The sequence below is a fragment of the Camelina sativa genome, chromosome 3, assembly GCF_030686135.1.
Source record: "Camelina sativa cultivar CO46 ecotype springtype chromosome 3, ASM3068613v1".
Lineage (NCBI taxonomy): Eukaryota > Viridiplantae > Streptophyta > Magnoliopsida > Brassicales > Brassicaceae > Camelina > Camelina sativa.
This window is the reverse complement of record NC_141882.1, coordinates 12,465,979-12,478,387: the sequence shown is the minus strand read 5'-3', so window position 1 is coordinate 12,478,387 and position 12,409 is coordinate 12,465,979. Positions and strand designations below refer to the sequence as shown.

Genomic DNA, 12,409 nt, shown 5'->3' with positions numbered 1-12,409 from the left:
ATGGCATACATGTCTAAGTAAAAGCCATCCCATAATCAAAGCCAGTGTGCTAAAGGAGCTTTGAGAATCCATAATAAGAGATGCATAATGTATGGAGGCTAAGGCTGTAAAAACAAAATCCTGGTTTGGATGTATAAAGTCTTTATGTAGGATCATTGGTTCTATGATTTTAACCTACAAATGAACATCTAAACAGCAAGTTCAACAAATCAATGGCAAGAAGTGTAATGCTTGTTGTTAGAGGCTGGTTCCAGATAGAATCCATGTCTTTTGTTTCATTGGATTATGGAGGTGGTAGAATCCATGTATTTGTTTCATTGGATTATGGAGGTGGATTCTAGCTTGTTTGGGATGTGAAACCTTTGGATTATGCATGTTAAAATTTGGTAACTGTGTCAAAAGCATTCGAAGATGTTTATGCCACTGAAATTCTACACAGAGAAAGGTTGCATCTTACATCTTACAGGGGAAAGTGCTTGCTGCAATAATTAGAAGTAGGATTTTATGGGTGCTAAGGACCAATGCAAAAGCTGATTATAAGATTACACTTTTGAGACAATTGTCTTGTATAATGTATACAACATTCTTCAATGCAAAAACGGAATACAAATATTGGACTAATACATGTAAGAAACAATCAATTGGATCGTAAGATAAACAACTTACTCATAAAACTATATTAACTCACACTCTTCTCCGTATCCTTGATCTCAAGCTATTGCCGCCTGGATTGTCTCGGCCTCGGTAGGACGCCACCATGACTTCTGAACAGAGAGCAATCCTTCTCCATCTTTGGAATGTGTCATTCTTACATTCCATTTCATCGATTTCACCATCTTCTCAATTTCTCCTATCGTTTCCATGTCATCCCTTACTATAAAAGTACCTTCTGGTCTAAGAATCCGGTCTACTTCAGCCATCACCCCAACCAAGTTGCACCTAAAGTGTTTTTGTTTAAAACATAGCATCAGAATTTGCAATCGCAAATTATATATCGGATAGACAAAGGGGATGAATAAATGTATGTATACCTCTTTTTCAGTGAAGAGAAAAGATGATCAGCGTGGAGAAGGTCGTAAGTCCGAGGGTAAGTGCTGAATGATTCACACCAATCATGATAGATTCCAAACAAACCACGTTCGTATATAATCGGAAGTGTATCAGCTGAGTCGATAGGAACTACATTCATCACCCACAGTTTCAGATCCTTCAATGCAGCAGCAAAACTGAAACCCACAAGAGAGAGATTTCATTAGAAATTAATCAATAGAGTCAATTTTGTGATGAAAGATTGCATAAGCTTTTGCTTACCCTCCATACACAGCTCTCATGTCCATTACATTTCTCACATAAGACCAATCAATTCCCATACCGTTGAGGTATGACTTTGAAACAATAGTCTTCCAGCGTTCATGGTCTGCTGTGAAATCCTCTTGTGCAGGTTTTCCATATACACCTTTCTGAGAATCTAACCACTGAGGAACAGTCTCCACTCTTTCAGGCCAGCTTTCAGGCCAAACTGCTCCGCGTTTTGATGAATCTTCTGTTACCTTGTGCATACATGCCTCAAGTGGAACATTCCTGCATCAAACAAATATGTTAGCAACAAGAAATGCATTGCATAGTCAAGTGTCAATTGATATAAGAAGGAAAATAGATAAACTACCAGGCGGCTTTTTGATCATCGGAATCTTTGCAGAGAGGTGGCTCATTTTGAGATCTTTCGTTATAGCATTTATTCGACATTGGCTTCTGGTAAATGGCAGCACCAACTTCATTCAGTTCATCTTTCTTAATTGTCATCAGTTTCCAGCACATTGCCTTTGTTAGCTTCGACATAGCTACAAAACAGAGAACAGTATCTCACAAGTTACCTAACAAAAATTGCCAAAGCCCTATTCATGGCCAAACAAAAGAGAGAACAAATCTCCCAACCTTTCCATATGCCAACATCTTCCTCGGTCTTCCTGTAGACTGGAGTCGCCGACCAGACAAAGAAACCACCCGGCCTCAATGCACGATTCAATTCCAAAAGTAGTTTACCACCTTCAGTTCAGACGACAACTAGTTACTCAATGAAACAATAGAAAGGCTGAATTACATTACAATATGGGAAACTTCTTACCTTCGATATGCCAAGGGACTCTACAACGAGCACAATGGATAAGGTCGAAAACAGACCCTGGAAAAGGTAATCTCGTGGTTCCCATAACATTTGACATTGCAGGAATACCACGTTCCAGAGCAAATTGCACCTGTGCCTCGTGTTCGTCTTTGGGTGCAAATGACAAAGCAAGTACATCTCTGTCAAAAAGATATCCCCCGAAGCTAGCAACCCCACACCCAACATCTAATATGACACGGGTCCTATTTCCCCACGCAATATCAGGATATGACTGCAAAAGCATATTATAATAACGTCAATAATTGAATGTGAAAGTTGTGTACGCATTAAATGAAAGACCAATCAATAGTAAGTTGTACCTCTTGGAGGAAATCAATGTAGTGAAGAGCACCATTCTTGAACTGAGTACCACCACCAGGGAATGTTAAGTATTCACCACTCATCTTCACCCAGTTTTGATGTCCCTTGACTTCTGCGAGCTTGGTGTGAGGGATATTGGTGTACCAGATCTGTGACAACACAAAACAGAGTAATTAATAGATATCATTCACACAAAAAAAACATAAAGGAGCACAAGCAGGTTTTTGTCTTTCTAATATGTAATTATGTATATTGAATTTTCTTACCTTTTCTCTGCTCTTAGGCCACTTGATGGATCGCTTATACCCTTCGGGAAGAGCCACAAGGCAGCGTGGAGATTCCTCGGGACAATGCCTCTCACGATGTTCATAATGCTTTGTAGAATGAAGCTTTCTGATAGCTTGCCAATTGTCGAGGCAAGGGATGTAGTCTGGTCCAGCTGTCACGTTGCAGACTTTCCATTTAATTGAAGACACTAGTGCTTTCTTCTCGTTCTGCGATTCAACCAACTGGGTTGACCAAGCCCCACTTCCAGTGCTTGACTCCTTTGTGATTTCAGCCTGGTCACCAGCTGGGAAAACATCCTTGCTCTTCTCAGTGTTCTCTTCAGTTTCACCTTCTGACTTCTTCTCAGTGTTTTCTTCAGATTCACCAGCATTCTCTTCGGTTCCATTATTACTCTCCCCAGATTTGTTTTCTTCTGAGCTCTCTTCTAGTTGAGTTTTCTCTTTTTGCTTGGCTTCATCACTTTCTGATTCCGTATCTTTCTCACCCTCTCCATCTTTTCTATCCCCATCACCATTTTTGTCATCAAACTCCTTTTTCTCCTCAACTGACTCCGTTTTCTCACCAGAGGTCTCCTCACCAGATTTCTCAGGATCAGGCTTCTCTTCGTTGCTCTCGGTCAAAGCCTCAGGTTCCTCGTTCTTTTCATCAGGAAAAGTCTTGGAACCTCGATCAACTTCGTCACTTTTGAAATCACTCTTAGTAGTAGTTTCTACATCTTTGGAAGTCTCGCTTGAAGAGAAGTCAATAGACTCAGTTGGGGCAGACCATGAAGACATGAACATCCAAGCACCAACCAAACAAAGAGAAACAATCAAAACAATGGTAATGGTTAAGCCATATCCCGATGACTTCTTCCCGTCTACACGAGAATATTTCCCCATTGCCATGTTCCTAAACCCACGGCACGACCCCTAGTCACATGCACCTGCAACACAACCAATCAAGAAGAGAGTACAATGAGATTAGTGATCGGAAAGACTATCTTAAGGTTTGGTTTTAACTGTTTAGCAGCTCTGACTACTAACAAAATAAAAAACTATTGACTAAGACTATTTGGTATTCCCTCGCAATAAGAGAACAAAGGAAGATCTCAAATGATATTGGATTCGTACACAATGGATATCAAACCAAGGAACACACTATTGACTAAGACTAGTCTCATACTTGAGCTTGTTTCTTTGAGGTTAGTTTGACAGGTTAAGTCTAATTTCTAAGCTGAAGCAGATGTAAAAACCCTTTAGGAATTAGGACATGTAAACAATTGCAGATCTAAAAATAGTAACTGAACCAAGTCAGCAAAATCCATAACAAGTAAAACCCAAATCAAACATGTCAAAATCCAAATCACAATATATAAAAGCAAAATCAAGAGCATACACATCAGTAAGATGTAAAAACTAACAAAGAGAAAAGCTTTCGGATCACTTAGGAATCTTGCATTTGCAGAGAGATACCCAGAAGCAAGAACATCTCAAGAGAAACAGAGAGAGAGACACTGAAAGAACTAACCAGAGGAGAAAAGGGTTGGCTCAGATCTCCGAAAGATTGAAGCTTTGTGAACAGAGAGAGACAGAGTAAAGAAAGTTCCAGATCCGGATCTAGTAGAAGAAAGAACGAGAATAAGATACAATGATGATCCCACAAGTTTATGTATATCTCTATATATAACTCAAGAGCAAGTGGTGAGTGAGCAAATCTTACTACTACAGTTACGGTGTTAAGTTACCAGAAAGTGGGATCTGATTTCTGATTTCACACCAAAAATTAATTAACTTTGCAACGTTTGTTTATTTATTCACTTAACCCCGCGTCGTCGGTCACCGACATATAGCAGCTACATAAGAAGAAGACTCGAGGACAGATGAAAGATTTTTTTTTTTTTAGTTCGCTCATAAAACGACATCGTTTACTTGATGGCAAACAGCGCAAGCTTGTGAATAACTCGGACAAGGCCCATTAGGCCCAATTTTCTCATATTAGAGATGGGATTGAGAATTTTGTAGTTCATCATATTGCAAAGGAAATTATTTTCAAAATTCGTATATTCAAAATAAATCCAAATTAATGAGCACCAATAAAACAAAATAAAACATAAAACTAATGTTACTTTAATTTGGAAAATTAAAAAAAAAAAAAACAAGGCGCAAATACAATTGGACAGCTTGGGCCCAAATTAAAAGGATTAGAGGTAGGAGTGAGAAGACTATAAAACCTGGTTATAGAGGTAACTTGGTCCCAAAGACTCAACAAATTTGCGCTTTCGTTTATTTTTTCCCTTTACTCTGTGCGTTAGCGAGCTATGGAGATTGCAACGCCCTCGAGTGCTTTCAATTTATTTCCAAAAGAAGAGAGATTTAAAAGCAAAGGTGTCAGATTCAATTTACTCGATTTCTCGTCGCTACCTATAAACCCTAAGCCAGATGACCCACGAATTCTGAGTCGAGCCCGGAGATATGGCAAGGAAAAGTGCGACGTTGTGGCCGCTCCGAGGAAACGCCAGCAACGTTCCGACGAAGGAACTCCATCGGTGAAGAGACAAAAGAAGACCGTCGAAGTGGACCCATCTACTAAGGTATCTCACTCGTCTAGTCAAACCCTAGTTTCGACAATTGTTTTGTTTTTGTTAATTAGATTGATTTTGCTTTTGTTAATTAATTTGCTTACGTTTTTTACTTTTTCTGAAATCTTATTCAGGCCAAATCTATTAGGAAGTTGACACCGAGTCTTAACAAAACAGAGTCCGACTCAAAGCAAGAGACGAACACACAAATTACTAAACCGGTGGTTACTCCGGAGAAATCAATTACAAAGCCTGATGGGAGTACTGATTTGAAAAACTTGATCGCAAAGGCACAACATAAAATTCATGAGAAGAAGCACATCGATCATCGAAGAGAACACATTGCAAGGCAGAGGATAGCTGCTCTCTAAATCAAGTAAGTAAACAAAATTTCAATTTTTTGATATTTCTTGTGCACCAAGTTAATTTGGTTCTAATATTATGTTGTTTCTGTGTATCTTTGACCATCATCTGAACTATTATAAAGAACTGGGACAGCTTGGCTACACATTCATGCGAGAAGAACTTGACTGCTTGAACATGTTCAGTTTGTGGTCCAGAAGCGACTACAATGGTGAAACCAACTCTGTCTTTGAAAATAACAAAACGTCATGGAGTGATGAAGAAGAAGATTCAAGGAGAAAGAAGCAGCAGAGACCAACAGAAGGCAAAAGCTTTGAGCACTCCCTCCCTCCCTGCAAGTTTCTCTCATAACAAAGAATGGTGGATCCGCTGAGGGCATTAATCAGAGCCGTGAAAGCAACTGTCAAAGCTTAACAAGTATGTGAATCTGGTGATTATTTAAGACAGAGAGACAAACATACCTAAAGAAGAAGAAGTATGAAGAGTATAATTGTGTCGGAGTACAGTGTTTTGTTTAATTTGTGTGATTGTTCTAAGCTGCAATCTATATATAAGGCGTAATTTTGAACATGTGAAGTCTATTATTTGCAAAAATGTCTTGCATTCTTCTTTTCAATTCATCGATAGAAAAGATTCTCGTACAGGTTTGTGTGCTCTGTTTTGTTTTAGATGGAAGTTACTATAAAATTAAATCAAGCTTCTGATACAAACAGGAGCAACTCCAGATACTCCAATAACAATCTGTTTGACACATTGATATTACAGTAACTATTCAGATTCTCCAATTGCATTCCAAAGATCATATACTACTGCTCTTAGCTTAATTGCTATAGAGATAAAGAACGCTTTGCTTTTCCGAGAAGTTACCTGAGCAACTCTGTTTTCTCAAGAGCTCTTAAACACCTGTAACTGTAAGGAAGAGTTGGTGGACCAATCACCTTGCCTCTAAATTTGGTTTTGCTATCTCATTAAATTGATTGAGAATATTGAATGAAGACATATATAAAAGGCTCTTACAATGCCAATATCTAGTGCTAGATGAGCTTTACAATGGTTCTCTGCAACCACAAGAATAATAAACACTACTAATATAGTTCAAAAGATTAAGCAAGAATCGACGGAGACAAGCAAGAATCTCATCAAATTGATACAAGCAAGAATCGACGGAGACAATGAAAAGGCTCTGTTAATTTCAATCTCTAGTGCCAGATGCTCTTCACAACGCTCTTTGCAACTACAAGAACGGAGTCAGCAATTGTTTGTATTTTAGAGTATTTGATACCATTACAAAAAGCAATTTGTAAATATGCTTTGCAGTTAGATTACACTGGAATACAAAACATACACAATTTATTACTCTCTTTATATTATTTTTGCATAACTCTAAGTCTCTAACACAAGCCTATTGGATTCTTCATCAACCATAACTTGCATTTAAAGAGTTCTAAAATACAACTTACAAATCGCTTTTGCTTTCAGATCTATTTACCCACAAAATAGGGATTAACGAATGAATACAAATATGCTAATCAAGATGGCAACATAGAACAGCTCTCGACAGAGAAAGAATCCCATTTCAGAGATCAGATTCTTCTACTAGTAAGCCATTCGATTCAGTTTTCTTGGAATATCTCATCAATTTGATCCAACGGCGAATAGACGGAGACACAGAAAAGGCTTTGTTAATGTCAATCTCTAGTGCAGGATGTTCTTTCCAACAACAAGAACAGAATAGTCAACAATTGCTTGTATTTTAGAGAATTAGAGTGTAGCAATTTCTTGTGTCTGTAAATATTCTACTGTATTAGATTAGACAGATTATTTCAGAAATACAAACAATTACTTATGTTTCTCTTTTAGACTATCGCATCAAAATTAATCTTCATTTTAAACAGCTAAAAATGAGATTTCATTTCACACACCTCTTGTTGACTTGTTGTGATAGTTCACTCAAACTGTTATGCTCTGAAACTCTTGTCAAAACAAATGGTGCAGTGGCTACAACTTGCATTCATGTCATTTCATCAATTGTCCTTATGAATCTCTTAGAAGTTATAGAAGACTGGATAAGTACTGGTAGTACCAACAAAAGATGTTTCTATGATCTAAGCTTAATCTATCTCAAAGGAAATGTGAAAATTTGGCAGGAATAGTTGATTCACTGTCTTTTTCCTTGGCCGTTTAATCAAAGGACCTGCATGCTCTTCATCTTTGCTAGCACATGTCTTTCTTTGTATCTTTCTATTGGATCATTAATTCTAACCACATTTGGTGTCCTTGATTTCACCAAAAGATTTGTTGTCCCCTGAATAATTCTTGATCTACTTTTTTGTGACTCACATTTGATTTAGCTGATGGGCCACTAACCAACTAGAGACCCTTATGCTACGAAACAAAGCTGTACAGAAGGATGAATTGGCATTTCTGGCTTCTCTTGTGTATGTGTAACCTATAAGATTCATACCCACATGATCATGTCTTCTCACAATAAGTTGTTTAGTCCACACTCCACAAGTTGAGTTGGAGACATAATTGATTACCAACTTGGGGACCCTTATGATCACATAGATTAGAAACATAAGCATGTGTTGTGTCGGTTTAGGTTGCTCAAGAGCTTGTCACAAAGCCTATCTAATCCTAATACTCTTCTCCTTCTATATAATGATGAAAGAAGCCTCTGGTATACTTCATCAATCATCATAACTTTCATTCAGAGAACTCTACAAACAAAACATACAAACCTTTTCTCTTTCTTTATCCATATCACTTTGGATCTAACTCTTTTCCCTGAAAATGATGATAAACGCTAAAAAGCTCTTGAAGATGGCCAAGAAATGGCAACAAAGAGCAGCCTTAAGCAGAAAAAGAATCTCATTTCAGAGGTCAAGGGCTTCTAGTAACAACTCAACTACTGCAGAAAAGGGATGTTTCGTGGTTTACACGGCAGATAAAATCCGGTTTGCATTTCCAATAAGTTACCTGAGCAACCCGGTTGTCCAAGAGCTCTTGAAAATATCTGAAGAAGAGTTTGGTCTCCCGACGGAAGGACCAATCACATTGCCATTTGATTCGGCTTTTCTAGAGTATCTCATCAAACTGATCCAAAGACGAATGAATGGAGATACAGAAAAGGCTCTGTTAATGTCAATCTCTAGTGCTAGATGCTCTATACAACCACAAGAACAACAAAGTATTACTAGTCAACAATTGCTTGTATTTTAGAGTTTAGTAATTTTATATGCTTGAGCATAGATTAGATAGATCATTTCAGCAATACAAGCTATTGTTTTGATCATTTCAAAATCAACTTCCACTTAAGTGGCGACTTGATCTAACTTCAAAAATCACTTGTTCCGACAGTTTCTTATAAATCTCTGAAATCTTCAAGCCATTTTAACAGAAAATAATCTATCTGCTAAAAGTTCATTTAACTATGATTCATCGAATGTTCATATGCATCTCTGTTAAGGCAAACAAAGACTGAACAAGAACAAGAGACGTTCTTAAGATTTGAACTGATAAAATGAGAAGAGAATAGGCAACATTACTTAAGATTTAGTAGAAACAAAAGTGATCTCTATCCACTAAAGAAAGCTCCAATTATTCTACAAAGATTATCAACTTGATGAAACGTTTTCACTCATTTACAGAGAGAGCTATTAACAACCCATTGAAGTTTCTGCAAGTATAGGGTTCTAACTCTTCTGAGAACACATCAACGGACGTACAAGCTCTGAATCTTTCATTCACTCAGCACGTCTTTGTATCTAAACACTTCTGTGTAAAATTCATACTCACATCCACATGGTCATGTCATTTCAACACTAGTTTTAATCCACAAGTTGGTTAATAGATAGGATTGGTTACCAACTTTTGGGACCCCTTATGAACACAAACAACAAAGACTGCAGCATGTGTTCTTCCTGGTTAATCTGTTTGCGCTAATTTATCAAAACTCAATAGGTTCTCTTAGTATATATAATGGCAACAAGCCTATTGGATTCTTCATCAAACATAACTTGCAAGTTGCATCCTACAACACAAAGTCCCTTTTGATTTCCAATCTAAATAGTCTTTTCCCAAGAAAAAGATGATGAACACAAAGAAGCTAATCAAGTTGGCCAGGAACCCATGATCCAACATGTAGTCTAAAAAGAGCATAAACGCCCAGATAAGAGCACAAAATGACATGATGCTCATTGCTTTCACACCAAACTCCAATGAATCATCCCTGTCTTCTTCCCCTTGTCCCTTCCTTCTCTGTCTGAATCTGAATCCGAATCTAACAATTCTGGATCCTCAAATGGAGCATGGAATGGCTTGAGTAGTTCAAAATCGTTAACATGAAGATCCTCAACATGGTTCACAAAGGTGCGAACGCTACAAGGATTCTTAAACCCTTCACCAAAGCCTTGGACTTCAACACGTTGGAGAATGTTCCTCTCGGGATTGAAGTAGAAAACATAAAACGGTTTCTTAGACGTATACTTGCGCATGGAAAACACTATCTCACCCGAAGCGGTCGCTCCAGCGATGTAAACGTGACGACGGAAGAAAACCTTATCGGTACTCCAAGTGTAGGTGTGTTTGGACCAATCCTGTTTCGCTACATCCTCCAGAACCCACACATGCAACTCATAATTGGCATCAGCGACGAGATCATCATCCAAATACTGGTCTACATCCAGATCAGAAGTAGCAGCCTCATAAATGTCGAAATCATCCTCCCAGTAAATCATAGCTAACTTGCCCTTAAAGTTGATCAATCGACAAAACCTTTCAACGTGAATGAAGCTGAACTTTTCAGACCTCACATGGAAGCAAACAATCACATAATCAGACAATGTAGCACCATTTATGTTATCCCAAGGATCCCTGGTGTCACCTAAGTAGTAGACAACACCGTTGATACAAACCCCATCACTCCTAATCTCATGTCGCAAGGGACATTTAATCTTTCTCCAACTCATATCTGCAGCAGCTCCAAACGTAAGAATATAATGATGACCAGGACCAGAAGCATATGCCATGTACAAAACCTTGTACTGCTTGTCAATCGGATCAAATCCAAAAAAGCTAAAAGCTTTTCTGTAAGTATACATATAAGGCAAGACCGCGTACCGTCCAGTGTTGGGGTTACAGATGACAGGTTTACCTTGGTACCGAGAGCCATGGAAATAGATCAAGCCAGAGTTGTAGCCACATGAAAAGTACTTGATGTTACTGTAGTGATCGATCTCTATCTCCTCTGGAGAGAACTTCTTCACGTGAAACTCGGCGGCTGATACAAGGGTCGACGACGATGATTTCTCATAAGGATCCTCAAGCTGAGGCGAGGAGAAGAAGCACCACTCGCCACGGCCTTTGTGGTTTCCGTCGTCTGCGATGGCGAATAAGAGCCGCGGCTTAGACGAGGAGTTGGTCAGAAACAGCTCTTTGAAGTAGGGAGTAGCGAGCATTGATGCCCATTGCTTCGACACGCAACGAAACCTCGCGACTGCATCTCCGGGCAATCTCGAGATTATCTCCAGGATGAGCTCAATCGACATGGGAGGTGACGATTTCATCATCTTCGCTTTGCTAAAAAAAAACCCAGAAATTGAAATTGCGCAGGAGAAGAGGAACAGTGCAACAATAGAACTCGGTGGTGTGAGTTACAATCACAACGTCTCTCTCAGCAATTTCTTAGGGTTACAGCCGCTGAAGTCTCTCCAAGACGCACCCTTTCTTTACTCACGAGCTTCGTTTATATACCGAACCGGATTACAAGTAAATTAGGTCGGTTCGGTTTCACTAAACCGTAAACCATGTACGCTACAATTAAACCAATAGACTTGACCCATCTCTTCAAAGCAGATTCCAAATGACATTACCAGTCCGGATTGATACATTTTTCCAATTGAGCATATATTTATTTGCCTAGAACTGGTTTCTTTGTTGAGATACACTTTGAACCTGGTCTCTTGTTTTTATAACTTATGGTGGTCTATTGTTAGAGGACTTGCTTACGTACGCAACAATCTCTATGAAGCTCTTCATTAATATATAGCCGAAGATCTTGTGAATATTTGCTTTATATGAAAAAATATCGAGACTGATATTTACAATTAAACATTCAGACTGATACTTTACTATTGAAAACTTATCATCTTTAAAAATACAGAAAAAAAAATATGTGCTTGAAGAGATTGAACAAGTTCTTCATCCACAGAGGCCACTTCCAAACGCAGAGAAACAAGCAAAGAACCCCTGCATTATTAAGTAAACAGTAGAACAAAATATGATAACGAATAACATAAGATTGAATTAGAAAACCAAAACAAAACCGAAGATTGATAAAAATTAGATGTAAACAGGTATTAAAGTAACAAGTAGCTTATGGTAAAAAAAAGAAGCTAACAGTGTCGCAAAGCCTGATTTCACTTTCTGCCTAAGAAAAACGAAATGTCCAAACACAATTTTTATCAACTTTGGACATCAGATACCATAGGCAAACCATCACACAAACAACACAAAACACAAAAGACAAAACAATTCACGGATATGATATAGAAAAAACAGCAATCTCAGTCGAAAGATGGTGATCTAGTGATTTTAATAATCATTGAATAATCATTCAATTTGGACATGATTTCATCATTGATTGCATATAATCAAAGAACTCAAAACGAAAACACAAGAAAGAAGAAGAGGTCAGATGGTAGTGCATGTCA

At 38.2% G+C, this 12,409-nt stretch overlaps 4 protein-coding genes and 1 non-coding gene across 6 annotated transcripts; 2 read left to right on the top strand and 3 right to left on the bottom strand.

The window, feature by feature from the left end:
• Positions 1–522: 522 nt before the first annotated feature.
• On the bottom strand, positions 523–4,583 carry LOC104778939 (putative methyltransferase PMT24). 2 transcript variants are annotated; one of them, XM_010503343.3, is made up of 10 exons: positions 4,475–4,583; positions 4,283–4,371; positions 2,752–3,698; positions 2,485–2,634; positions 2,126–2,396; positions 1,936–2,046; positions 1,667–1,841; positions 1,312–1,581; positions 1,032–1,226; positions 523–939 (listed from the first exon to the last, which is right to left on the bottom strand). In XM_010503343.3, the coding sequence occupies exons 3-10, from the start codon at positions 3,658–3,660 to the stop codon at positions 711–713; spliced, it is 2,310 nt and encodes a 769-aa protein (XP_010501645.3). In that variant the 5' UTR covers positions 3,661–3,698; positions 4,283–4,371; positions 4,475–4,583; the 3' UTR covers positions 523–710. The 2 variants fall into 2 exon arrangements, with proteins under 2 accessions (XP_010501645.3, XP_087359638.1); XM_087503512.1 differs by having other exon boundaries at positions 4,500–4,583.
• Positions 4,584–5,004: 421 nt separating this feature from the next.
• Positions 5,005–6,337, top strand: LOC147946846 (uncharacterized). Its single transcript, XM_087503505.1, has 3 exons — positions 5,005–5,345; positions 5,468–5,709; positions 5,821–6,337. Exons 1-2 carry the CDS (start codon positions 5,073–5,075, stop codon positions 5,702–5,704), a joined length of 510 nt encoding a protein of 169 aa, XP_087359631.1. The 5' UTR covers positions 5,005–5,072; the 3' UTR covers positions 5,705–5,709; positions 5,821–6,337.
• A 2,030-nt stretch (positions 6,338–8,367) lies between these two features.
• On the top strand, positions 8,368–9,100 carry LOC147946845 (auxin-responsive protein SAUR63). The gene has a single exon (XM_087503500.1). It carries the CDS (start codon positions 8,490–8,492, stop codon positions 8,916–8,918), a length of 429 nt encoding a protein of 142 aa, XP_087359626.1. The 5' UTR covers positions 8,368–8,489; the 3' UTR covers positions 8,919–9,100.
• A 541-nt stretch (positions 9,101–9,641) lies between these two features.
• LOC104776978 (F-box protein At2g16450) lies at positions 9,642–11,414 on the bottom strand. Its single transcript, XM_010501157.3, has one exon. The coding sequence runs from the start codon at positions 11,264–11,266 to the stop codon at positions 9,902–9,904; it is 1,365 nt and encodes a 454-aa protein (XP_010499459.1). The 5' UTR covers positions 11,267–11,414; the 3' UTR covers positions 9,642–9,901.
• Positions 11,415–12,255: 841 nt separating this feature from the next.
• On the bottom strand, positions 12,256–12,344 carry LOC147946844 (small nucleolar RNA Z196/R39/R59 family). Its single transcript, XR_015595722.1, has one exon. It is a non-coding gene; the product is annotated as a small nucleolar RNA Z196/R39/R59 family (small nucleolar RNA).
• Positions 12,345–12,409: the final 65 nt, after the last annotated feature.